Genomic DNA, 27,571 nt, shown 5'->3' with positions numbered 1-27,571 from the left:
TGTGTTTCTTGTTTGCTTTAAGTTCCGATTGTTAGCTAGTCACCATGACGGTCTTGGACCTAAGCAGATGAGCAGCTTCTTTGTTTGAAAATGAAATCTGAGATGTATCTGGGAGCAACAGCAGAAGCTCTTCTCGTCCCGGAACTCGTACACCTCAGGCAGTTTAAACTTTCCAGCCTATGCAAGGCTACCAGATAGGAATTTGGCCTAGAAGGGTTTTCTTCTCCACCTCTCCCCCCCCCCCCCCCCCCCCCCCATGTAAAAACAACTCTGTTCTCTTTTCTGCCACTAGTAAAGCCTCCACACCTCTCTGCAAAATGCCTGTGGTGCCCATCACTCTTCTCTGCATCTGTTCTCCCAGCTGGTGGTCTTTTTGGCAGCGAGGTTCCGGTTGGTTCCATCCTCCACATCATAGGATTTCTTGGAGGCTCGTGAACTGTTGATGAGAGAGAGGATTGGCTCTTCAAAACCAGATTTGCTTAGGCTGAACACTTAATCGCTTTTAAATCCATCGCCATTGTAGTATAGGGCCGTGCAGCCAATGTATATGCAGATTATGTTGATAGATTGAGGCTGGCGTACTTATCCAGTAGCCTTCACTTGCATTGGTACTGTCCTTGGCCTTTTCTCAACGTAGGCATGTAGGGGTACCTACAACACTAGGCAATTAAAACGGGATCCCAGTGCCACTGGCCCCATTCTAGCCATTCTCTCCGCTTGGTATAGCAAAGTTCATAACAGACACGGACATTAACTGATTCAGTTTCTTGGCATAAATGATAGACAGGCTTTTTCTAAGCTTCATTTGTGAGGAACAATGTATGGTTGAAAGACAACTTCACATCAACAGTTTCCAAGGTGCTCGACCTAATATTCTTTACAAGTCTTGATTGTCCCATATGGGGTTTCTTTTCTCTTCCCTACTACTGCTCTGTGCGCTCCTCCATGGTCTATCAACTAGAGTATGTATGATTTCGCAGCTCTAGGCTCCCACTGAATCATTGTTAACACCTCAGATCAAAGAAAAAAAGTTTCTATATAAAGTTGGTATATAAGTTTTACATTGGTTCAACTTTGGCTCCGACAACAAAAGTTTTCTGCTTATGGGAAAGACAAAGCTTTTAGAAATAGGTTATCTTTTCACATGACTGAGGTTACATTGCTATAAGGTATCTATTTGACAGTTCAGCTGTTTAATGCAGCCAAGAAGACAAAGCGACTAAAAATGGGGCTTTGGGTACTGCAGCAAGAGAAGAAGCATTGCTAAGTTACCTTACCTGGTACACATGGCCTAGGTTTAAATGCGGAGGTTATTTGTCAAGTTTCTTTTTTCCCCAAGACTGATAGTTCTCATTGCTGAGCCTTCCTTATCATATGTGTATGTAGATTGATAAAGAGAAATTCAAACATTGCGAAACAGTATGTGTGCTTAACAAGGAAATGCCTCTCGATCTTCAAATTACCAATTCAAGGAGTTCTCCTTAAAAAAAAAAACTGATTTGCCATGCTGCTCATAATAACGTCATCCTCTATCACTTCACCAGTTGACGCAAGCCATTTGTCTCCTTCCCCTCATGGGACCTCTTTTTATCACCTTCATAATAATCAGAATAGTCTAATCCTTGTATTACAAAAGCTTCTTAGTCTGGATAGAATGTTTTTTATTTTAATAGATTGTGGTGAAGTAGTGGGTGTGTCTGATTTCTCTGAATTATGGGCATTTTTTCCTACAAGGAAAATTTCCTTTTGCAACATTATAAATTGGTTGCCTTATCCCAGATACTTGAGTCGCTGCAATAGGGATAATTTCTGTCTTCATTAATTGTGAGCGATGCCTCCTTTCACATCGCCTGTTGCCATGCCTCATCCACTTTTCCCATCCTTTGAAATTCATTAAAGTTCGTTGTTGTGGAGAAGAGAGGTGGTCATTACCAAAGCTCTGTTTTATTTGCCTCAATTCCAGAGTCCTACTAAGATTTAGGCAGATGAGATGATTGCCTTCTAATCAGTAAATGGAAAGAAACGGGCCCTGATCAGAAATTTTAACTATGGATTTTCTTTTACATTGTGCTGTATGTGGCACTGAAAGCTTTTTACTCTGTCTTGTAAGACCAAGTCTTTGTACTGATAAAGACACATTCTCAGTCTAATGAAGGCCCAACAGCTTGTTATTTTAATACAGTTGAGTCTCTTGACATAATGTCCTCAGTTTGTGCAAGTTTTACGTGAGACCTTTGTGGCTTTATTTGGCTAATAATTTGTTAGAAAGAAATTCAGACCTGCAGATTTCTGGTACCCAACAGTCTGAAGGAAAACCTGTGATAGTGGTAAAATGAATTACACCTCTTATCTTGCTTAAGCTAACCAGATCCATTTAACATCTGATTCCCTAATGTGAATGCTAAAGATCAACTTGCTGGATTTCAGTTTTGAGCAATCCCACATGTGAAATCAAGACTAATTCTCACTAGAGACCATGATGGATAGTGTTGCCATAGTGTTCATGTGGGTCACGTGCTATGGTCATATCAGTGTACATACATGCTTTTCATTGTTTGAGAATTGTTGGGAAATTTCTAAGCCCTTAGCTGAATTATTGAAGTGTCTTGATCTACACTAACAACTCACTGTTTAATTTGACATCAGTGGGATGCACCTTTTTCAGTCCAAGCTGCTTTAATGGAAAATTCATTTAGTGATTGCCTTCTGCTAAGAAGTACGCATACTGAACAGATTACAATAAGCCATTTGAGATCAGTGTCGGTACTTGGGTGTGTGGAGAAAGATTGATCACGGAGGAGATTTCCTCCAATATAGCTTTCTGCATTTCAGAATTATGGTGATGTTCTGAGTAGGCGACTTGGGTGGGGAGATGCCATTTCTATGAAAAAAATTGCCATTTAAGGTTGAAGTTCTATTACTATTTCCTTGCCATGTCCCATCAGCCCCAATGTGCTTCACTACATTGTTGGTAACACCACTTTGATAGAATTTTGGTAGTTTTTGTATGGTTTGATCATGTATGTTTCTCAGACATAGGAAGAAAGTTGACGTACACACTGACCTGTTGCTCAGGGAGGCCCTTTAGCCCTATCGGTAATTTGAGCTGACATGACCTTAATCGCTTGGATGAAAAGTAAGCTATCTTCAAAGCAGCGAGGAAATGTTCCATCTTTTGTTATTGGCTCTAGAACAATCCATAATAACAATGGTGTGCTCTACAGATCTCGCCATTTCTTGAGCTTTGTCTTAAGCAAATTAGGCATGTACGGCCATCTCAGTTGATGTTCTGGTTTACTAAATCCCTTTAGATCATTTATATTTAGTATCGTAGGGAGTTGCCCAAAATATTGAGTGGGTTCTCCATATTTTGCCCTCAGGTACCGCTCCTCCTGTGTATTTTTCACCTAAACAGATTGGAGTTCATCAGTCCTTGAATTTGTCCTTTACTGGTGCCCCTACACTTGGCAAAGAGGCAGCTAAAGTGTCTCTGGTATGTGGGATGTTATCCTGTATTAAAAGTAAATCTCCCAAGAAATTTCTATATTAATCTCCCTCTTCCTCTACCCCTCTGGAACTTGTGTTTACATGCCTGTTCAAAACCAGCTCTCTGCCCTTTGACACATAACCCCAGTTGGTTATATTTATAAAGCCTCCACGTAGGCCCCTACACACACATCCTCAAAGCACTGTGAATTGGATGTTAGTTTCACAATGGTACCGCTTAGGTCTTGTGCTGTATGACCTCTTTGGCTATACGTTATACTGCTTTGTACTAACACTTCAACTGGGTAACATATGGTTAAGAACTTTATGTATGAACCTAGTTCCTGCTCATTACTTCCGTCATCCCACTGATGAACCTTGTGTCTTCGCCGTTCCTGTCTCTAGTGCCTACTTTTAATGCAGATAAAAGATGGCCAACATACCAGGAGCTGGCTGTAGAGAGCAAAGCCACGTGTTTGGGTTTCCTGGTTTTTAAAATATTAGTACACTGTCCAAGTGAATGGTGTACTATACATGTAGTTGAACAGGTTGAAGGACTAGATGAAGGGGCGTTACTGAGGTGAGTAATGTTTGACCTTCCTCTGATTTTATATGAAGTCTTATGGTGCAGCAGTATCCTGAAAGGCTGGGTTCATTGCACCCCATGATCCTTGTACTTTGGGAAAGGTTGCTAGAGCTAATTGTAGAAGCAGATTACAAGGTTTGTTTTTCTAATTGGACTACTCCTGTCTTGGATTATCTCTTGCTGTATAGATGACGTTTTCCTTCCCAAGGATGTTGACAGTATGGAGATGGATGAAACGGATCGAGAGGTGGAGTACTTCAAGAGGTGAGAGTGGGCACATTTTTTTTTTCACCCACTTAGAACTTCTCAGTGGGTGGAATCGGTCTTTGGCATCTGGACCTAATCTCTTTCCTCCTTTCCCCAGTCTCCCTGAGATCCCCACAGACTGCAAGTTTCTAAGTGCAGTTCCTTACTGGTTTTGTCATGAGCTTTTTAAAAAAAACATTTTTTAGGGGTTGCACCTTGCAGAGGTGGGTAGGAGTGTTGGAAAAACAATATAAAATGTACTTCATCTGAAATCTAGTCGCTAGGTAATATCAAAACGTTGGAAAATGAGACAATGCGTATATAGCTGATCACACCCTTGTGAACGAAAGTGATTAACGAATGTTAGGCGGAACTGGGGCGGCTTGGAGCAGTGGTGCGTTTTGTTGGTTGGTACCCCGTTTAAGACTAGGGATCGGTCTGGTCAAAAAGAGGCTGCAAGCCGGGACTTGGGAACATATTTAACTTGTAGTCTTACCATTAGCAACAAATCTTCCAACTGTTGCATAGTGCATGTTTTCTCTTCCATTGTAAAAGCAGAAATTTTTCCTACCATTGTGTCTTCTGTTTTACTGACTCTTTGATATTCTCTACCGCGTGGTACATGTCAGGAGTTATCCTTAAACAGTGTACACTAGACTTCTTTATTTTTCTACATTTTCAATACAGAAGGAATAGAGCAGCTCATGTTTTTCATTACAAAAATGTTATAGCTTTTGAATCATTGCATCCGTTTTGATTTTAATGAAAGGGCAGATTTTGTAACAAAATAATTGTCATATAGTGAGCCTCTTTACACCAGAAGATCAACAAAACGGGACAAACTATCTAGCCAGCATGGTTTTCATGGTACATCTGTTTGCCAGATGAGAGGCTTGAGTTCACTACTTTTATAGTACAAACCCCAGTAAGGCAATTATCTTTTCAGAAACAACAAGCCTACCAGTATGCAGACATTGTCAAAGGGCTAGTATTCCAGTACCAACTATAATTTTCTTTCAAATGCGCCCATTGCTCATATCCTAATGATACAACAAGTTAGCCATAACCCTGAATTTACAGTGATAGGACTATTAAGAGTTCTTTGGCTTGCTGATATAAAGAATATCAGTGTATGTACCCTTTTAAGTTATAGTGAGCACTACTTTAGACAAATTTTTCAAAGGACATTGTTGACCGTTTTATGTGTATGCTAGTCATGTCCTGAATGGTGTTTTCTGGCTTCCGTAATTTGCCTGGCAGGTTTTCTTCTATTGCATCCATGGAAGTCCTAAGCTTGGCATCATTGTGACAGCCATCATGTTATTGATAAGCACCACATTTAACACTAACCCAACATGCTATTTAGAATACAGAAGAGAGGAGGAGCTGTAAAAGCACTCACAAACCAGAAGCGAGTATCAGATTGATTTCAAAAGAAGTGTTTACTGGGCATGTTTTACTATCTGAGAAAGCCCTGCACAGAGGAGTTGCTCCTTATTTTTAAATAGAGGCAAAAGGATAAGAAATCCAGCCTTTTTCCCAAATCGCCTCAACACAAGTGGATTTTTACTACACCTAATTGATTTGCAGACATTACTTATAGAACTGTGTACACATGCTCTATTTTCAGGATTGGACTGCTTGATCTTAGGTGTTTAGTAAAGCAAGAACACCAAATGATTATGGAAGGCCAGTATCCTTGATAATCTAGGCTGTATTCTTTTGCCTGATTCCTCAAGCTAGTTTGGGTGTGATTGAACTCTGGTCTGAGCTTTAAATTCATTTGCGTTTCCAGCCTTAATGTGCTTTAAGTGTTAGACCCTTGTGAGCACTGGAGGGTATCTTCTCTTCAAATGCTTTAGAAATGGCACCTCTTCGAACAGGTTGGGCGCAATTAGGACTTATTTGGGAAATCAGCTGTGGTGGTTCCATTAGACTTTGTTCCTCATAAAACTCTCTATTCAGTAGCATGTTGTGCAAAATCGCATTTGCCTCCTGCATATTTGGGGATGAGGTCGGGGAGGGGAAAAAGCCTACTTTAATTTACTCGCAACAAGAATATCATGCCTTGCATGGATCCGCAGTGGCTATGTGCTTGGTTTGACAAAGTTCTGGTAGTTCGGCAAAGTAGTAGTTCATCCAAAAAAACTCTACAACGAATATCATCTTTCATGAAAGCCATGTACCCAATACATATTTATTTTTTAACTAAACTGTGTTTGGCCCTAATCTAATGGCTCTTGTAGTGTCACTTTGGATTCAGCCTCTGTCATGAAACAGATACAGCAGCAGACCGCTTCTGTTTTCATACAACAAAGGATAGCCCAAAAGTCTGATCTATTTCAGCAAGACTGTTTCCTTTAGGTTTTGTAACAAAGGTCACAGGGGTTAAAGAGTGCTGGCTTGGCTATGCTGCTTAATAACCAAGAACTCCCACCAAGTAACTATTTGCCATCATTGGCGGTGAAATGGGGATCATGCTGTGTCAGATGATCTTCCACAGATACATGATACTGCAGGAACTACTGTATTTAAATGTATATTGATGAAACTGAACCTTTATAGCCTGAATCTGTTATAAGTTCACATCATGTGAAGATCCATAAAACTAGTTTTTCCTTAAAGTTGTTTACGGGTATATTGCCTTTATATACCGGGTACTGCTCTGATAGCCCAGCTGAATAAACATTCACTGAAGGTCAACTATGCTAAAGGCAGCAATGTTGCCTCTTCTTAATTACCAACAAGACCACATTGATTGTCCCTGTGCAGTGAACAGCCAACCCCTTTTAGGATCTAACCTCTCCTACTTGGCAACATGACTGCCCTGGAAGGCTTAAAAGGCACATGTGAAAATCACTTTCTCCTGTGACTGACGTAGGATGCTCACACTGTCATACATGGAGTGTTAAAGATTAGGTATAAAGGTGACAGTGATGAGCCAGTAACCAATTTGGGGAGGGGATGCAAGATGTGGGTGGTGGATGCAGGCTACTCGAGGCCACAAATGACTTAGCGCATGTCATTGTCCAGTGTAGGAGGGCCCTGTCACTCTAGCAAACAAATCTGAGAACAACTGCCTAGGAGGGCTAAATGAAACGCAGGGGCACCACATTTTGTTGGGGTCTCTTGTAGAAACTGTCTGGCTGAAGCAGTTGCTGGTTATAAGGCAGAAGGTGAAGCTGGCTGAATCACAATAGTGAAGGAGAACTGCAACAAAAAGGGGGGATGTTGTACTTGCCAACACCTGCAGGATTGCTGTGAATTGGCTGTTCTATCTCGTGACCGGTAGGACGCCTGCTTTTATTCTCAGGGAATAACTTGAAAGGTGCACAGATAAATAAACATAAGACCTGCATTGTAGAGGACCACTCTGGGTAGAGCGGACTTCCGGGTGAGAAAGTCAGGGTTGTATTCACTTGTAGACACAATGCAGTAGTACTACCAAGAGTGTTCAACTCTGTTTAGTACAGGTCTTCATTCCTATCCTGTCTTCAACTGTATGGTGAATTTCGATCGCACTTTTCCAAACCGTTGCAGCCCGATCTTCGTTTGGTCGGGCATCCATTGATCACCTTTCAGGATGTCACTCATCTTGGGCCTACCTTTCCTTGTGTACTGTTGGTACAGATGTGTTCCTGATGGAACACCTTTTCGATTCTGCCAGCAGTGTTAGGCTAAAATTCCACACACCAACCTACAACCATGTATGCAACCTCTGCCTGTCGCCAGACCACCATGAAGCTGACTTGCAACGCCTGCAAATCTTTCCGATCTAAAAAGACACTTTGTGATCAAAGGGCACTTCAACTGGAAATGTCATGATGCCGCGAGGATGATACTCCCCAATAGCTTTGTTGAGGAGCATGCCCAGGAAGAGCCAGAAAGAAATTGTGTTCTCCATCGAGGAGATCTCCGGCTCGGATGTGGAGGAAGAGCTAGAGTACACCCTGCCTTTCGGCAGTGCTTGAGTATTGCTGCCTCCAACCCTGCTCCACCAAAAAAGAGTTCTAAATACTCGCTCCTTCCACTTCTAGGGGTCGACAGACTGCCACTGCTTTCGGCCCATGGATGGATCTGAAAAGTCTTTAATGCCCCACCTTCGGGCCTGGCTCTGAAAACTGTAGTTAAACTGTAGTTAAACATAAGCCTTCTGCTTCGGCACATGCCTCATCGGATCGAGCGCAATCTTTTGTCGCCTCCAAGCCTGCGGAACCGACCTGACAACCGACTCCATCTCCTTAGGTGCCTGGAAAAGAAATCATCTAAAGCCTTGATTCCGAAATAGACTATACTTAAACTCTCAAAGCTTTCTTTGGTTTCTTTTTCTTCGGTTGAGCCAATTACTGAAAAGATTGACACTAAACAGAGGAATAGCCACATTCAAGAAGGTACATGGTGAAGCATAACTTCCTTTTGGAGGAGGTGAGGCTACTATTTGAGTAGGGCTTGAACATTTCTGTGCCTCCCCAAAAAGAAGACAAAAGACAAGGCTACAAACCCTGCACATCATCCTCTTCCACCACCACCTCCACATTCCCCACCACCATCTCCTCCTTCACATCTTGTCCCTCTAGCCCACACACTTGCAGGTTCACCAACAGGGGTATTGGGGTGGAACCATTAGGCAAATCAGATCTTTGGGATGTTTATAATACAGACCCCATTACTCCCAACGACCCTGAGCTTTACCCAGCTCGCCCTTCATCACCAGAAGATGCTAGTGCTTATCAGCAAGTAGTTGCCAGTGCAGCTACCTTTCATGGAGCCCTGCTTCATAGGGAATCCCTAGAACAAAAATTCCTGTTTGACACTATCATCCACCCATAAAGACATCCAGTCTCTGCTCATGGTTCCAGGCATGCTAAGGCACACATATGATATATTTAAAGAACCCGTACATGTCGGAGCTATATAACCCCACGGGTTGATAAGAAATGTAAAGTGTCTCACTCTAACCCACTTTCTATACATAACCAGGTCCTACCAGAGCTCATAAACAGGCAAATAGGCAACTGGTGATACCTCACCGCCTGAGAAAGAGAACAAACACATTGATGCTGCTTGGAAACTGGTTGCAACTCAAGCAGCCAATCATTGGCGTGTTACTAACTCTTAAGTCCTACTCTCACGTTACAATAGGGCCCACTGGGATAAAATTGAAGAACTGCTAAAATATCTCCCAGAAGAACATAAAAAAAATGAGCCAACAAATAGTCCGTGAAGGTCAGGCCGTCCTCAATAATTCAATCAAATGTGCCTTTGATGCAGCAGACACAGCTGCCAGGGGCATCAACACCAGTATTTCGCTCAGAAGACATACCTGGCTCAGGTTTTATGCCAAAGGTTCAACAGGTAGTTTTAAATATGCCTTTTCTTAAGGAGCATTTATTTGGCCCTCTAGTGAACTCCGCTTCAGACCAAATGAAAAAAGACACTGACACCCCAAAAGCAATGGGAGCCCTTCCTACTCCTACACCTTGTGGTTCCTTCCGCTGCTCAGGCTTCAAGGGCGGATATAAATCCTTTGGCACAGATGCCTAGTGGAACCTGAACAATTTATTGAAAGGGTGGCTTTTCTGGATCCTGTTGCTCAACCGACGCATCAGAGACGGGTTGGGGTGCACATATTAAAAAAAATACAATACAAGGCCTCTGGGATGCCAAACATCAGTCCTTACACAGTAACTACTCAGAACTCTCGGCACTAAAAGCGTCCTTCCCAATCTACCTCACAGGTTTTCCTAGTTCGGATGGACAATATGACAGCCATGTACTATCTACGAAAACATGGGGGGGGGACACGGTTTTTCCAGTTGTCCCACCTCTCCGACCATATGGAACGGGGCTCTTCACCATCACATTCAGTTAGCAGAATATCTGCTGGGGACAGACAGCTATCTTGCGGACCTGCTCAGCAGGACATGATATAACAAACTCACGAATGGAAACTCAACCCACAAGTCCTCCGTCCGTATTTTAAAAAATGACCGACTCCTCATAAGACCTGTTCGCTACAAAAGAAAACTCAAAATGCCCAAACTTCACATCCAGGTTCCCACACCCACTATCTGAGAGCAACGCGCTATGGGTGAGTTGGTCAGGAATATTTGCCTACACTTTTCCACTTCTCCCTCTCATTCAATTTCTGGTTTGGAGGCTCAGGCAGACCTCTCTCACCAAGATACTATTACCTCCCAGTTGGGCACGTCAGCACTGGTTTACAACCCTCCTGGATCTCTCAGTAGTCCTACACGAGAAGCTCCCCAACAAGCCAGACCTCATTCCGAATCAAGAACAAATCCGGTCCCCAGACCTCAAAATCCTTAACCTAGCGAATTGGCTCCTGAGGTCTTAGTTTGGTTATTTATACTTCCCATCAGAATGCGTTTCTTTTCTTAAATAGGCACATAGACCAACAACTAGAGCCTGTTCTGTTGCAAAATGGAAGCGTATAGTATGATATTGCCAACCTAAACACATTAATCCTATCAAAGCCACTGTGCAGGACATTATTTGCTATTAACTTCATTTGCAAAAGTCCAACTTGGAATACACTGCCATTCGATTTAAATCTTGCTGCAATAGCTGCATGTCTCCAAAATAGACCACATCTATTACTCTTCCAAATTCCTGTTGTTAAAGCATTTATCTAAGGACTCGAACAAGTCATTCTACCACGCATGCCTCCAGCAACCTCCTGGAACCTAAATATTGTGTCTGCTAGGCTCTTGCCCACTTCAGTTTCTATCATGAAAAGTAGCATTTTTAGTTGCCATTATCTCACTCCGGTGTGTTAGAGAGCTCCAGGCATTAACCTCAGAAGAACCATTCTCTCAAATATATAAAGAAAAATTTGTACTTCGGACTAATCCAAAATTCATTCCAAAGGTAGTTTCTCAATTTCATCTGAATCAATCTATTTAACTGTCTTGTTTTGTTTTTATTCCCCCTGGCCCCAATTCTGAAGGGAAAAGAGCTCTTCATACTTTATATGTTAAGAGTACTCGTACTACATAGAACTGAAACTTTCAGAAAAACAGATCAACTCTTTGTAGCTTTTTCCCCAACACATTAAGGTATTCCTATATCCACATCTGGCTAAGGCAGATGGATAGTAAAATACATTCAAACATGCTACATTAAAGCCAAAAGACCTTTACTTGTAACTCCCAGAGCACACTCGTAAAATGGGAGCAACAATTACATTTTTAGGAAATATCCCCAAAACTGACATTTGTAAAGCAGCTATGTGGTCTTCGCCACATGCATTTACTAAACACTGCTGTGTATACGTATTAGCACACCAACAAGCCAATGTAGGTCAGGCAGTGCCATGTACACTTTTTCAACCTACTGCAATTTCTACATTCTAGTCACCGCTTCTTAAAGGGACTGCTTTACAGTCTATGTAGAGTATGTGCATCCATAGCCACACATGCCATCAAACAGATTGTTACTTACCCTGTAAGCATCTGTTTGTGCCCTGCAGGGCTGTAGATTTGCTTGCACCCCCTCCTCCCCGGATGCCTGAGGCAGTTGCTGTTGCAGTTTACACAATTCTTTTAGCATGAACATCTTTATACTGACACTTTAATTATATTCCTGCGGGAAAATCTAACAAAAGTCAATTCCTCTGCGCAGTACTACCAAGCGGAAAACTCGCTCTACTTCATGACTCGAAAAGAGTTCTTCGAAGAAAAACAAGTTGCAAAATTCCGAACTAAACTCTAGATGGCAGAAGTATGCAGAGGATGTGAATCTACAGCACTGTATGCCACGAACAGATGCCTACAGGGAAAGTAACATAATCCTTCTCTCGTAGGGAATTGCCATTGATAGACATAAGCACTGAATATTTCTCTCCACATGCAGGGTTCCTGGAGCACTTTTTTATAATATATCTTCAGGAAGGCCTGCAGAGTCACTTAAGAAGGGAAGTGATTATGCAGCCTATAGGAATAGGCCACAATAGCCTAGTTCTTCATATTGTATAATTTCGTGATTTAAGAAAACAGCCTAAATCTTTCACAACCCCCCTTTTTTTTTTATAGAGATGGAGAGCAGGACAGTGTAGCCCCATAGACTGTCATTATATGAGTTAAAATTACAGACTGTGCCGTTAGGAGCCCAGGAATGCACCCAAAAGGACAGGGAGAAAATGTGCCTCCCTAGAACCGAAGAGCGTAGAAGACAACAGACTCCGTCTGAAGGTGGGACCTCAGGGCGAGGAGAGGGTCTGTCCTCTGCCAGGGCTCTCATCTGTCTCTGGAGAGTTGACAGGAAGAAGAATGCAGAAAAACACTATTCATCCTGGTAGACATTTAGAGGATCAATCTGTTCGAAGTGAAGGAGATCATCGTATAGGTAAGGTGGATCAACTTCGGTGAAAACAGCGTCGATGTTCAGGCCTCGTTCGATTTCGAAGTCTTTCAACTACGTGGACCCCACTAAGGTTGCCATTAAGATCCAGATCAACATTGAGGTGCCGCCGAAGCTCTACGTTGAGGACCATACCTAAATTGAGGTGCCGTCGACTATCACTGTTGACAAGCAGGTCAACGTTGAGGCATCTAGAACGGTTGACATCGAACTCTCAACATCTTCAAGGCTGCAAGAGGCAAGAAAAAACTGAAGACTTATTTATTCAGTTCCAGATTCTGAGTATTCTAGAACATCCTCCCCTTCATGGGTTGATCCATGTTCTCCAGTGCCATCTCTTCCACCACCTCCTCCAACACCTCCAGCGGTTCCAACACCGGCACTAGTCACTCCCGTACAGAGATCCATATCTCGGTCCAGATTGCGCCATCTTTCAAGCAGCCACAGTTATAGCCCAAAGTGCTCATCTTCTTCCAGGCGCTCCCGCCATCATCACTATTCACAACTGTCTTGGTCTCGACATCATACCATGAATGCATTTTCACTTCAACCGGACCATACTCTCCAACACTTTCAGATTCCCCACCTCAATGCATATCACCAGTGGATGGTATCACCACATTCCAAGAGGTCTTGGTGAGGGGAGTTGCAAAACGCAATATTGCTATAACGACTCCAATTCCTAAAACATTAGTAATTTTTTAGACACTTCAACACAGGTCAGCATCAAGACCATTGCTGCCAATCGTGCCAGGTGTCGTAGAACCCGCTATGGATCTTTTCCTAACTATAGTTGCAGCGAACAAAAAGTCCCTAGTTGGCCTATAGATGAGGCAAAGAGGGAAATTCCTCAGTTAGATTAACATTGGGGTAGGGGGGAGGGAGGGGGAAGCCAATCGGCCAGAAGATGCCATCACCACATGAAAAATAAATCACAAAATATGAGGGAAAATCTTAAAGACACACTTCAAAACACAAGGTATATATATATATATATATATATGCACAAAATTTTTAATACACAGTATACAAAAATTGATAAAAATGTCAGTTTAAAAAAAACATAAAAATGTACAATGAAATGTACATGGGTACCAAGCAATAATTTAAAAGCACAAGAACACAAGATTGTCGACGCAGCGTTTCGGTTTCTAGGATTTGACCTTCATCAGGACAGGGTTTCTTGAAAAGGAGAAGACGAGATCCTCTCTGTTGGGTTCTATGATTGTGTGGTGATTTCCAATATTAGGGTGCCACGTTCATTTGGATGATTTAGTAATTCTTAATAATTAGTATTCATGGTGTATCCGTTAGTCTTCACACCGATAAGATGGTTCGAATACGAACTCTGTGGAGGCTACCTTCTTCAATTGGTAAGTCTCTATGAGGGTCCTGTACTCTTAATTCAATTTGGTATTCGTGGTATATGCTTGAATCTTAGACCACCGCTGGGGTTGATGAAATGGGTCTCTTAAGAGGTTACTTTCATCAATTAGTAGTTCTCTGTGGGAGTCCTCGGGTGTCCTTATGTCATTCGTAAGCAAGGTAGGGGAGAGCAGGTAGCCTCCCTGCTACCTCGCGTCTCTCTGGTTTCGTGACCAGAGAGACGCGAGGTAGCAGGGAGGCCGAACTACATTCACGAGCCTGGTGATACAACGTACCCAGCGTGGAGATTACACAGTCCCCCGCAGCAAGTAATTCCCTGCGACGGGACATCAGTAATTGGACTACCATTCCAAGGAACACATTAAAATTATATATACCTGGAAATGACCAGTGAACATTGAATAAACGGTGGCTACCTGCTCTCCCCTACCTTGCTTACGAATGACATAAGGACACCCGAGGACTCCCACAGAGAACTACTAATTGATGAAAGTAACCTCTTAAGAGACCCATTTCATCAACCCCAGCGGTGGTCTAAGATTCAAGCATATACCACGAATACCAAATTGAATTAAGAGTACAGGACCCTCATAGAGACTTACCAATTGAAGAAGGTAGCCTCCACAGAGTTCGTATTCGAACCATCTTATCGGTGTGAAGACTAACGGATACACCATGAATACTAATTATTAAGAATTACTAAATCATCCAAATGAACGTGGCACCCTAATATTGGAAATCACCACACAATCATAGAACCCAACAGAGAGGATCTCGTCTTCTCCTTTTCAAGAAACCCTGTCCTGATGAAGGTCAAATCCTAGAAACCGAAACGCTGCGTCGACAATCTTGTGTTCTTGTGCTTTTAAATTATTGCTTGGTACCCATGTACATTTCATTGTACATTTTTGTTTTTTTTAAACTGACATTTTTATCAATTTTTGTATACTGTGTATTAAAAATTTTGTGCATATATATATACCTTGTGTTTTGAAGTGTGTCTTTAAGATTTTCCCTCATATTTTGTGATTTATTTTTCATGTGGTGATGGCATCTTCTGGCCGATTGGCTTCCCCCTCCCTCCCCCCTACCCCAATGTTAATCTAACTGAGGAATTTCCCTCTTTGCCTGATCTATAGGCCAACTAGGGACTTTTTGTTCGCTGCAACTATTGTCTTTCTCCTCGTCCCCTAACGGATTGTGAGGAGACCTCCCTTTTCATTTTCTTGTCTTTTCCTAACTAGCCTCAGTTAAACCAACTCCATCGAGGCTTCAAAAGAAATATCGTCCTCTGGAACAAGATCTTGCCTTTCTCTGTACAGACCCATCTCCAGACTGTTATTGTGGTAGCGGCAAAAAAGCACTCTGGCACTACTTCCACTTCTACAGTGCCTGCTGATAAGGAGTCGAAAGTTAGACTCAGTATCACATAAAGTTTGTAGCACTCCAGAAACCGCAATTAAAGCAGCAAGTGCAACTTCACTTCTCGGCAGGTGTTACTGGGCACTATAGGAATCCATGCAGCAGTTAGCAGTACATCTCCCCAGAGATAAATCGAAAGACTTCATGGCAATCATAGATGAAGCATTAATAATTTCTAATCAAATCATTAGTGCTGCTGCAGACTCTTCGCTATTAGCGGCACAAGAGTACTGCCACTGCGACACTCTAAGAATACATTCTTGGCTTCGCCTCGCATCCCTCAAGCCAAAATCTCAACGGAGGATATTGAATCTCCCATTCTCCGGTAGTACCCTCTTCGGAAGCCACAATGATTGAGACCGCACAAATGAAAGCGAAAATGGCGACTCACAAGGCAGTCAGCTTAGACTTTGAGAGACCCAGAGAGCAGAGGAGATTATTCAGGTGCTACAAACACTGTTTCTATTCTGAGTGTTCAGGGGCGCCAACAACAGCACCAGCTACCTGAGCCATACCAACAGAAGCAGGCTAGTGGAAGATCCACTCAGGAGCCTGCTCAAGGAGACAATTAACCACAGGATCAAACCCATGAATTACTACTTTCCCCTCTTCTGATACCCTCTCCGGTAAGCAGAGGCATTTCTTGTTGTCTGGCAGATTGGCAAATCATAACACTAGACACCTGGGTTCTGAATACTATGCAAAATGGAATTGTCCCATATTCACCAGTGCTCCACTGTCCATACCTATGGAACTGCTCGGTTTCCAACTCCTGTTACTAAGATCGGAAATCAACATACACTTACAAAAGCAGGCGGTGGAACCCATTCCTCACATAAGAGGGACAGGGATTTATTCCAGATACTTTCTGGTGAAGATGAAAGACAATAATGGTTTCAGACCCATACTAGACCTTGAAACTGCCAACGGATGGATTTGGCAAGAAACTCTCTGGAAGCTGGCTTTACATCAAATCTATCTCCAATTCCGCCAGGGGGATTGGCTTTCTTCCATCCACCTTCACAATGCATGCTATTATATTCCAATCACCAGAACGCATCGGAAGTTAATGAGGTTCGTAGTGGGACAGGACCATTATCAGTACTAAGTACTTCCATTTGGCCTTAAGTGAGCCCCCAGAACATTCTCCAAGTGCTTGGCAGTAGTTACTGCCCATCTCAGGAATCCAGAATATTTGTCTACCCATACCTAGATTGGCTAATCAAGGCATCAAAGTTTCTGGAAGCCTAGCTTCATTACAACTGGACTTGCAATTTCCTCAAGAGGTTAAGGCTTCATGTTAAGTTCAGCAAGTCAACACCTATCCCAGTTCAAACCTTCCATTATCTGGGAGCCTCCATCAACACAATGCAGGCAAGAGTGTGTCCTTCGGAAGAGATACGCTTATCGATCCTTCAGAAGTGTCATTCTCTCATGAAAGCCACTCATCCAACGGTGAGAACGGTATTGTCTCTTCTTGATTGAGTGCCTTCTACACCTTCTCACACCGAATGCCCATCTCACATGCACCCTCTGTAGGAATGTCTTGAGGCCCAGTGGAGCAAACTGACAAGCAATTGGGAAGACGGGACAAAACTATCCCTTAATGGGGCGCCCACATGATCACTTCCAAATTCAGGGCAAGTGGTAACAGAGAGAGATGACCTATCAATCCCCTCGAACTACGCACAGTCCATCTGGCACAGAAGGCGTGGCGCCCATCAGTCAGATCCCAGTCCCCGCTTGTTCAGACGGACAATACAGTCACCATGTACTACCTCAACAAGCAGGGAGGGATGAGGTCCAAGTCTCTGTCACACGAGGCCTAAGCAATCGGGAAATGGCTCATAGCCAGGGACTTAACTATCACAGCAACTCACCTTCCAGGTATTCAAAATGCTCAGGCAGACTCTCTCAGCAGAGTTCTGCAAGAAAAGCACAAGCGGGTCTTGCATGGCGATGTCCAAAACATCTTCAAACTGTGGGTCACTCAAGCCATCGACTTGTTCCCCATCTTAGTTAATAAAAAATGGCAAAGCTTTGACTCCAGGCCAAACTGGGAAATGCCCAATGGATCGACTAGTCCGGCAATTTTCACTAAGCCTTACATCCAAGTCACCTGATCCATCATTCCTCATAATACTGTCCCACTCGAGATCCAAGATGATCCTAATAGCTCCAGAGTGGCCACTTCATTGGTGGTTGATGGACCATCTTCACTGATCCAATTATCCACATCTCAAGCAGTCATGCAGACCAGACCTGTAACGAAGTTTGGAGTCCAGATGGTCCATCCAGCGTCTCCTTTTTTTAAATTTGTCTGCATTGCTCCTGACCTAGTGCAGTACAGACACTTGAATCTGCCATGAGACTGCATGAACATCCTCAGAAGCTAAGCGGCCTTCAACACATTCTGCATGTGCCTTCAAATGGAAGAGAATTTGCATGTGGTGTTCCTCTAAGAAAATAGACCAGACAATTTGCCAGGAAATTATAATTCTTCCATAGTTACATTTGTCAAAATCTGGCTTGCAATTCTCTTCTATAATTGTTCACTTAACCGCTCTTACTGCCAACATAAAAATTCCTTCACACACCTCTTTTTTTCAAAATGCCTGTGATTAAGGATTTTCTAGAATGGTTTAAGGTTTTTCCTCTCATTCGGCGTACTTCACCTCCCCGGGAATTCAATGTAGTCCTTTCAATATTTATGCAGAACTCTTTCAAGCCCATTCACAAGGCATCTGTACAACATCTGTCATGGAAAACTGCTTTTCCCGTGGCGATCACATCTCCCCGCAGGGTTAGCGAGATTCAAGCATTATGCTTTCAGGAAGCATACAGTTTTTCACTAGTGGTTATGAGAACTCATCCGAAATTCCTCCCGAAGATTATTTTGGATTTCCATGTAAACCAGACCATATCATTACCAACATTCTTTCAGAATCCCTCTGCTCCAGCTGAAAGATCTTGTCATTCTCTAGAAGTGAGAAGTCTTGAAGTTTTATCTTAGGAAGTGACATCTGCAGATCTAACCATTTGTTCGTCAACTACGGTCCAGTCTGTACCGGATGAGCCACTTCGAAGCAGTCCATTTCCCGATGGATAGTTTCCTGTATCCTATTGTGCTGTCAAAAAGCTAACTCTATAGTATCAGTTAAACGTAAAGCGTACTCCACTCGAGGTAAATCAGCTACTGATGCATTATTGAGGAATATCTCTATACCAGATAGTTGGCCACGTGGAGATCTGTTCATACATTTACCAAGCACTATTGCCTAGGTGCTGATGCTAGAGCAGACGCACAAGTAGGACAGGCCTCCTTCAGAAATCTATTTGCTTAAATGGCTGACTTAGTTCTTCCTGTCTTCCCCAACGCTGCTTGTAGGGATGGGCTTGCTGCTCTAACATTGCTTATGACTATCAATGGAAATCCCCTACGAGGGAAGGAATAGTTTCGTAGGAGAATTGCCGTTATAGACATAAGCAACCTTTCCTGGTGGAGTGGACAGTGGTAACCATGCGACCTAAATATCATACCTCGCCCCAAAAAGATTTGAAGCAAAGGCCACCTACTGAGCATGATGAGATACTGGTGATAACTGGGTTCTTAAAGATACAGACTCTTATTTATAATCGTATAATGCCAGCCTATGGAGCTACACTGTCCTACTTCCCTTCATCTCTATAAAAAAAAGCGTTTGTGAAAGAGATTTATGCTGTTTTATTAAAACATCATGAAATGATACACATGCTTCCTCCTGGACCCTTTTTAAGTATGAGATGAAGAATTGGGCCATTGTAGCTTAATCCTATAGGCTGCATAATCTTTTTCCTTCTTAAGTGACTGGAGGCCTTCCTGATGAAAGGCGAAAATCTAAACTATGTTACGAAAAAGTGCTCCGGGGTCCCCGCACATGAGCGGGACTATTCAGTGCTCATGACTATAATGGAATTTCCTTTCTGAGAGAACAGGAGTTGCAGGGTAAGAAACTATTGCTTCCCCCATTTGACCCATAGTTACCATAGGTGCTTGTATTTGATCAAAGTTCTGCAACGCCTACAAACTAATATTGGTCCAAACCCTGCTGCTTCAGTGCTAACAATAAAAATTCACTATTTACCAAATCAGGAACTGATTTGGGATCATTAAATGTTAAAAAGAGAGGTACTCTCCTTTGCCTTACATATTTTGTACACATTTGGGATCGGCGCATGGCATGGTTGATCGCTCCAATACTCCTCCTTAGCTTATCTCTGGTCATATCAAACCCACTTGTACGCCCTTATATGTGATCCATGATTGTTCCTGGGTCCATTATAGCTAGTAGCTAGTGCACCCAGTTTTATGGCATTCATTTTGTTGCTATTTCCATCTGTATTTATCCATATTTATTTTTTGCTCATTCTTTCTGTATTTATCAATTTTTATTTTGTTTTTGTTGTATAAATTGAACTGCAATGGCTATATTTCCAAATGTATTTAATTGATAAATGTAAACTCAGATTTGAATGCCCAACAGGTTTCAGCAATACAGTACAATATCTGAAAACATTTTCCTTGCCGAACAGCTGCACTTATTTAAGATTCATTGGGGTTTTGTTTTTAAATTCCAAGTCAATTTGAACACAGTGGCGGCGGGTGAACTCTGAAAATGGTGAGGCGGTACTGCCTGACTCATGTTGAAACAAGCAAGCGAAGTAAGATGACTAAACCTCTTGCAGCGCACAACTTTAAAAAAACACCTAAAGTAGGATAACCTGCAGGATGTATTCTTCTTAACATGCACAGAGTAGTTGCAGTTTCACTCACATCAGACATTCTCTCTAAACATGGCTGAGTTGGGAGTATCAGAGGGGCCCTTTGGCAGGGCAGTAAATTATACGGTTGAATGGAGTCTGATCTTTGGACGTGTACAAGGGCTCGTGGGTCTGCATGGGCCAAAAAAGTACATATTTTATGTTGGCAGAACATGGAGAGTGCATAGAGATGCACAACAAGATGATATCATCTGAAGATGGATACATGGTATAGTAAAAAATAAAATAGAAAAAAGCTGACCGCGTAATATCAAATCCTGTTAAGTTTACTAGGTATGGGTCCGCTATCTCGCATTACAACTACATTGTGGATAATGTGCACTAGATAAAAAATTCATTGTCTCAGACTAAAAATTAAACTAATATTATTTTCACCCTGAAATGCTGTTTATATTTCCAGAAAGCAAAATCATTCCAAGTGAAATACAGCAGAGATGACACTCTAGAAAAGTAGTCCTGTTAGAATGGATAATTAGGCCAAGATGTTTATGGCAATGCGAGCATGCTCTGTCTCTGACGTATACAAGAATTGATCTCCTCTCGTTGATAGGATTAACGCAGCACTAGCTCGGACACCTGTTTACTTTTCAGTTTGATCAAGGAGTGCTGTCCCTGCCTGCCTGGAAATTTAACTCATTCTCTGAATTCCTGGGTGCAAGTAGTACTGCATTAAATAAACAGCACCGTCACTCACTTCTTTAACAGCAGCAAAGGACGCCTGTTTTTCAGTCTAGTCAACAAGCAGCAACGTGGGCTTAAAAAGACACACAGTCCTTTGCGCGCACACATACATTCAGTTACTGGCCTTTGGTGTGTTTATTTCAACCCTCTTTATGTCTTGGTAGCAGTCGCTTTGATACCCTGACTAAGTCGCACCCAGGGCCTCCTTCTCTGGTGCTCAGCTCTCGCTCTGAGGCCACCCCCGGCTCTCTCCAAACTACTTGTCGACGTGCTTCCTTTTAATAATTAATTAATGGCCTACCTGGTCTCTGCAGTGCTATTGTCTAATCCACGTTTTTTCACAGATGTCCCTCTAGCTACCATGCGTTGGTTGTATGATGTTACAAAGACTTCCGTTGCAACGCATGCCTTTACCACGCATGCGTTACAACGGAATTCCTTTCCCACGCATCTCCTTTACCACAAAAATGCCTTTAACACGCATATATGTTCGAGGCATGTGGGCTGCTAAATTCATATCTATTGCATAGATCGCCGCCTAGTGTTTGGTCCGGATGATTGCACATTGTTGTCCTGGAAGAGTCTTCGAAACATTGTTGCCCTGGAAGAGTGTTCGAAGTATCACGAGATAGGTGGCTCCTCCCCTGGACTACAGTGCGCATGGGCATCGACTCCATCCCCAGATTGTTTTTTTCCGCCATTGGGTTCGGATGTGGTTTCGACGTCTCCGTGTCGGAACCGAAAAACTTTGTTCTTAAGGCCAAAAGGCCTTCGTTACCTGCGTCGGTATTGTTTGCGTACGGTCTCGAGCATCCTCCGACTCTCTGAGCCGGAATTCTGCGGAGTCGAGTAACTCTTCGGACATCGAGGCCCTCTTGTCGCAGCAAGACCCCGACGAACTTAACATGGAGTGGAGCCCGTTCAAGTTCTGCCCCGTCTGTGGATCCAAATATCCACCTATCGACGTGCATCCGGTCTGTAATAAATGCCTCTCGCCGGACCACAACGAGGAAAACTGCATGGCCTGTTCAAAATTCAGGTCAAAGACGCTCAAGCATCGGCGCGCGGCGCGCCTCGAGGCCCAGCGAGCGGCCCCGGCACCCGACGACATATTCGACCCCGCAGAAGAAGGCAGTAGCCATCATCTTCAGATTTCTCCACCGTCGACTGAGGTCGAGGCGGAGCCCGAAGACCAAGTCGAAGGACAGGCCCTGGACCTTGAATACGTCGGAGGTAGGGGACGACGAAGAAGTTTATGGGGCCGCGGAAGATAGCTCAGAGGAAGAGCTATGCCCCGAAAGCTACATGACTCAGGCTCAGGTCACGGGATCGCCACTCGGCCTTACCCACGACCCAGCACCGCTATCCCCGGCCCCGCCTTCTGGCCCGGCCACGGACACTCACGCGGAGCCGCCATTACACGTATCGAAACCGAAACCTTCGGATTCGACAGCACCAAAGATGGCCGACGTCCCATCAAAATCGAAACCGAAACCGTCGGATTCGACAAAAACTAAAATGGCCGACGTCCAACACAAAATAGCGAAGCCTGCTCCTTCATCGACTCCGTCGACCTCCGGCCCACAGAAGTCGAAGAAGACTGTTGACTCGACAGCGCCGCAAAAGGTGCCCAAGGAATCATCCTCTAAGAAGGACGTCCATCAAGTGTCGAGCACAGTTGCTCCGGCGCGGACCTCGAAGACTGCTGACACGCCTTCGGCCGCCACTGCGGCGCCTACCAGTAAGCGCACAGTCGAGTCAAAGTCAACTAAAAGCCATGACCCGCAGACAGGGAGCACTACGCATCGGCACAAAGATGCCGGATCGTCGGCGCCAAAGGCTGCAACTGCGCCGCGACCCGTTAGTAACGAAGATTCGTCGACGGAAAACTCGTCGACACCGAGGGACTCCGACGCTACCGAACATCGGCCGTCAGTTTCTAAACCCTCTGCTTCCTTCACTAAGCAGGTCCCCGACTCCCTCAAACGTATTCGGGAAAAGACTTTGTCGTCAACGGCTCCCACGCCGTCGGCTCCGAAATCGGTGGACACACCTCCGAAGACCTCGGCCAAGCTTCTCTACTCTCTGCCACCTAAGGTGGCACCAAAGGCATTTGCACCCAGATCGGTGCCGAAAATTGCTGACACGTCGGCCACTTCCACGCACAAAAGCTTGGATCGACATCACGCCTCTGAAGACCAATCAGAGCATTACATAGATGCCCAAACGGGGAAATTGACCCTCTACAAAAGGAAAATCACTTCCCAACCACTGGAATCCTATGTCATTCCACTGAAAAAGAAAAGGCCGGGACAGGACATTCCAGCCCTTGTTGAACCTGTTCTGCCACCACCGAGAAGGAGTCCATCACCTTCCCCCGACCAATCAGGTGGAGAGGATGATGACCAAGATGACCAGTACAATTTCCCAGTTGACAATGACCCTGATGTTCAACTGGACTCATATGGCGATACTGGGGACCAAGGTGGACATCAGGTGGTACAAGATCCACAGGGGTTTGGGGCACGTACATCACCAACAGAGGATTCAGCAGCGTTTAATGCTTTGATAGAGCGGGCAGCGGCAAATCATGATGTGGACATGCATGCTGACCCGGTAGAGGAGGATTTTTTGTTTGACACTTTCTCTGTCTCAGACAGAACAGTTAAAATACTTCCTATGCTCAAAGGTGTCCTTAAACATGCACCAGAAATCTTGAAGGAACCTACCAGGGCGAGAGTGGTGAACCCACGTATCGAAAAGAAATACAGGCCAGCACCTGGAGACCCTGCATATATTCGGGGACAGTTGCCTCTGGATTCGTTGGTGGTCGCCAATGCCCGCAAGAGGGCGAACTCTCAAACAACGGGTGAAGCTCCTCCCCCAGACAAGGAGTCGAAAGTGCTTGAGGCATCCGGCAAAAGGGTGGCTGCACAAGCTGCCAATATCTGGCGTATAGCAAACACACAGGCACTATTGGCACGATACGATAGGGCGCATTACGACACCCTAGAACAGCTCCTTCAACACCTACCTGATCAGTTTAAGGAAGGGGCCGAAATGCTCATACAAGAGGGAAAGCTCATCTCAAACGCAGCCATAAAGTGTGCACTTGATGTGGCTGATACAGCGGCTAGGGGGATTAACACTAGCGTCATGTTAAGGCGACAAGCTTGGCTTCGCATATCTGGATTTAAACCCGATATTCAAACTACAATACTCAACCAGCCCGTCAATCCAGACAGACTGTTTGGTCCAGATGTTGACACCACCCTGGAAAAGATTAAAAAGGACAATGAGACTGCTAAGTCCATGGGGGCGCTTCAGTCTCAACAATTCAGGGGAAGCACTTTTCGTCGCTCAGGAGCACGTGGTGTTACCAGAGGACATTTGGGTCAACAAACACAATTCGCAAAAAGTGGTGCACAGTCCTCGTACCCCAAGCAGGGTAGAGGGGGTTACAGAGGTAACAGTGCCAAAGGCAGGGGCAGAGGGAACAACAACTCCCGTTCCTCTGCCGCCAACAAACAGTGACTCTCTGTCACTGCCCCCCGAACATCCAACACCTGTCGGGGGGAGACTCCAGCAGTTCCTGCCAGTCTGGACGTCCATCACCACGGACAGGTGGGTGAGAAAACTTATCCAGTACGGTTATTGTTTGGAGTTAACATCCACTCCTCCCAACATTCCCCCAAAACACCGTCCTATGTCGGCAGAGCACTTGCACTTATTGCAGCAGGAAGTTGTGGTGATGCTGCAAAAAGGCGCAATCGAGCTCGTACCGGTGGAAGAGGAAGGAACAGGAGTCTATTCCCTGTACTTCCTCATCCCAAAAAAGGACGGATCCCTCAGACCCATTCTGGATCTACGCCCTCTCAACATGTATATACTGTCGGAACACTTTCACATGCTGACACTGCAGCAAATTCTTCCACTGCTAAACCAAGGGGACTTCCTAGCAACCTTGGACCTCAAGGATGCTTATTTCCACATCCCACTCCACCCATCCCACAGAAAATACCTCAGGTTCACCATTCAAAACAGGCACTATCAGTTCAAAGTCCTACCCTTTGGGGTGACTACTGCCCCCAGAGTGTTTACAAAGTGTCTGGCGACAGTGGCGGCGCACCTCAGACGGCAGAACATACATGTCTACCCGTACCTAGACGACTGGCTTGTTCAAGCAAAGTCGGAACAACAGTGCGCCACAGACATGTCCCACACTATTCACCTCCTTCACAGTCTGGGGTTCTCGCTAAACTACCCAAAGTCGCACCTTCAGCCAGCCCATGTGCGGCAGTATCTGGGCGCGACAATAAACACCCTGACAGCGATGGCTCAGCCAAACCCAGTCAGGATCGACACAATTCAATCGCTGATCCAGAGGTTCAGACCGCAACACTCCCTACCAGCGAGAGTGTTCATGCAGTTGATAGGCATGATGGCCTCCTGCATCTTCATAGTCCCGCACGCGAGGTTGCACATGCGTCCGCTCCAAGAATGCTTGGCAAATCAGTGGACACAGGCTCGGGGACAACTGACAGACCTAGTGTTGGTGACCGGTCGGGCATACAACTCTCTGCATTGGTGGAATCCACACAACCTTTGCAAGGGACGACCGTTCCAAGAGCCAGTGCCACAGATTATCCTAACGACGGACGCATCTCTCCAAGGGTGGGGAGCCCATGTGCTCCACTACACTGTGCAGGGACTGTGGTCCACCCAGCAACAGAAGTTGCACATCAACTACCTAGAATTGATGGCAATCTTCATGGCGCTAAAGTCCTTCAAAGTACATCTGTGCAGCAAAGTCGTGTTGATCCGGACGGACAACATGACAGCCATGTACTACATCCAAAAACAGGGAGGCACTCACTCGCCACAGCTGTCTCATCTGGCTCAGAGCATGTGGAAGTGGGCCATTCAGAGGAACATTTTCCTCATGGCAGAACACCTCCCGGGCAAGGACAATCAGATGGCGGATCTGCTCAGCAGATACAGCCATCAAATGCACGAGTGGGAGATACATCCATCAGTACTCCACCCGTACTTCCAGCAGTGGGGTCATCCAGAGATAGACCTGTTTGCCACAAGGGGAAACGCAAAATGCCAAAGCTTTGCCGCCAGGTTCCCTCACCCGGAATCGCAAGGGAATGCGATATGGATGAACTGGTCAGGCAAATTTGCGTACGCTTTTCCCCCAGCGCCTCTCATTCCGCTGGTGGCAAGAAAGCTAAAGCAACACTCTGACTCTCATCCTGGTTGCTCCAACATGGGCACGCCAACCATGGTACACCACGTTTCTAGAACTTTCCGTGGTACCGCATCAAAGGCTGCATCTCACATCCATGCTCCTGACGCAGAACCATGGAGACATTCAGCATCCAGATCCGCAACAGCTCAATCTGGCGATCTGGCTCCTGAGGTCTTAGAATTTGGCTACCTCAACCTGCCTCCAGAATGCATGGACATCATCCGGGAGGCAAGAAAGCCCACTACCAGAGCTTGCTATGCAGCAAAGTGGAAGCGGTTTGTCGTTTACTGTACAGACCACAATATCAACCCGCTAGACGCATCCATTCCTAACATCATCTGCTATTTGTTACATCTTTACAAATGCAATCTAGCGTACGCTTCCATTCGGATACACTTATCCGCCATAGCGGCTTATCTCCAGAATAGGCAGCATCTCTCTGTTTTCAGGGTGCCTGCCATTAAAGCCTTCCTGGAGGGACTGAAGCGAGTCATTCCTCCAAGAACACCACCAGCTCCAGTGTGGAACCTCAATGTGGTCCTCACTAGGCTGATGGGTCCACCTTTCGAGCCACTGCACTCCTGCGAAATTCAATTTCTAACATGGAAAGTGGCTTTTCTCATTGCTATTACATCGCTCAGACGTGTTAGTGAGCTGCAAGCGCTCACGATCCAAGAGCCATTCATCCAAATACATTCAAACAGGGTGGTGCTCCGCACAAACCCCAAATTCCTTCCTAAAGTAGTGTCACAGTTTCATATCAACCAAACTATTGACCTACCCGCATTCTTCCAAAACCCACAAGCAGTAGCGGAAAGAATGCTTCATACATTGGACGTTAGGAGGGCGTTGATGTACTACATTGACAGAACGCAACACTTTAGGAAAACACAACAACTTTTTGTTGCCTTCTCAGCGCAGCACAAAGGCAACCCCATTTCCAAAGCAGGAATAGCCAGATGGATTGTTAAGTGCATTCAAATCTGTTATCAAAAGGCTAAGCGTACTTTAACAATACCCCCAAGGGCGCACTCCACACGCAAGTTGGGGGCCTCCATGGCTTTCCTGGGGAAAATTCCTTTAGAAGACATTTGTAGAGCAGCCACATGGGCTACACCACACACTTACCAAACATTACTGTGTTGATGTGCATTCCAAACAGCAAGCAGCTGTAGGACAGGCTGTTCTCAAGACACTTTTTAAAGCTTCTGCAGCTGGCACGGGCAACCGCCCTTAATGGAGGGACTGCTGTGTATTCTATGCAATAGATATGAATTTAGCAGCCCACATGCCTCGAACTGAATATG

The 27,571-nt window shown here is 44.6% G+C and overlaps 1 protein-coding gene across 1 annotated transcript in view; it reads left to right on the top strand.

The window, feature by feature from the left end:
- FAM193B (family with sequence similarity 193 member B) overlaps positions 1-27,571 on the top strand; it is a 201,323-nt gene that overhangs the window by 158,477 nt on the left and 15,275 nt on the right. Inside the window, exon 9 of the mRNA XM_078652769.1 lies at positions 4,261-4,336. Coding sequence (XP_078508895.1) covers positions 4,261-4,336 — 76 coding nt within the window. The remainder of the gene's footprint in view (positions 1-4,260; positions 4,337-27,571) is intronic.

The sequence above is a fragment of the Lissotriton helveticus genome, chromosome 7, assembly GCF_964261635.1.
Source record: "Lissotriton helveticus chromosome 7, aLisHel1.1, whole genome shotgun sequence".
Taxonomy (NCBI): domain Eukaryota; kingdom Metazoa; phylum Chordata; class Amphibia; order Caudata; family Salamandridae; genus Lissotriton; species Lissotriton helveticus.
This window is presented reverse-complemented; position numbering and strand designations above follow the sequence as displayed.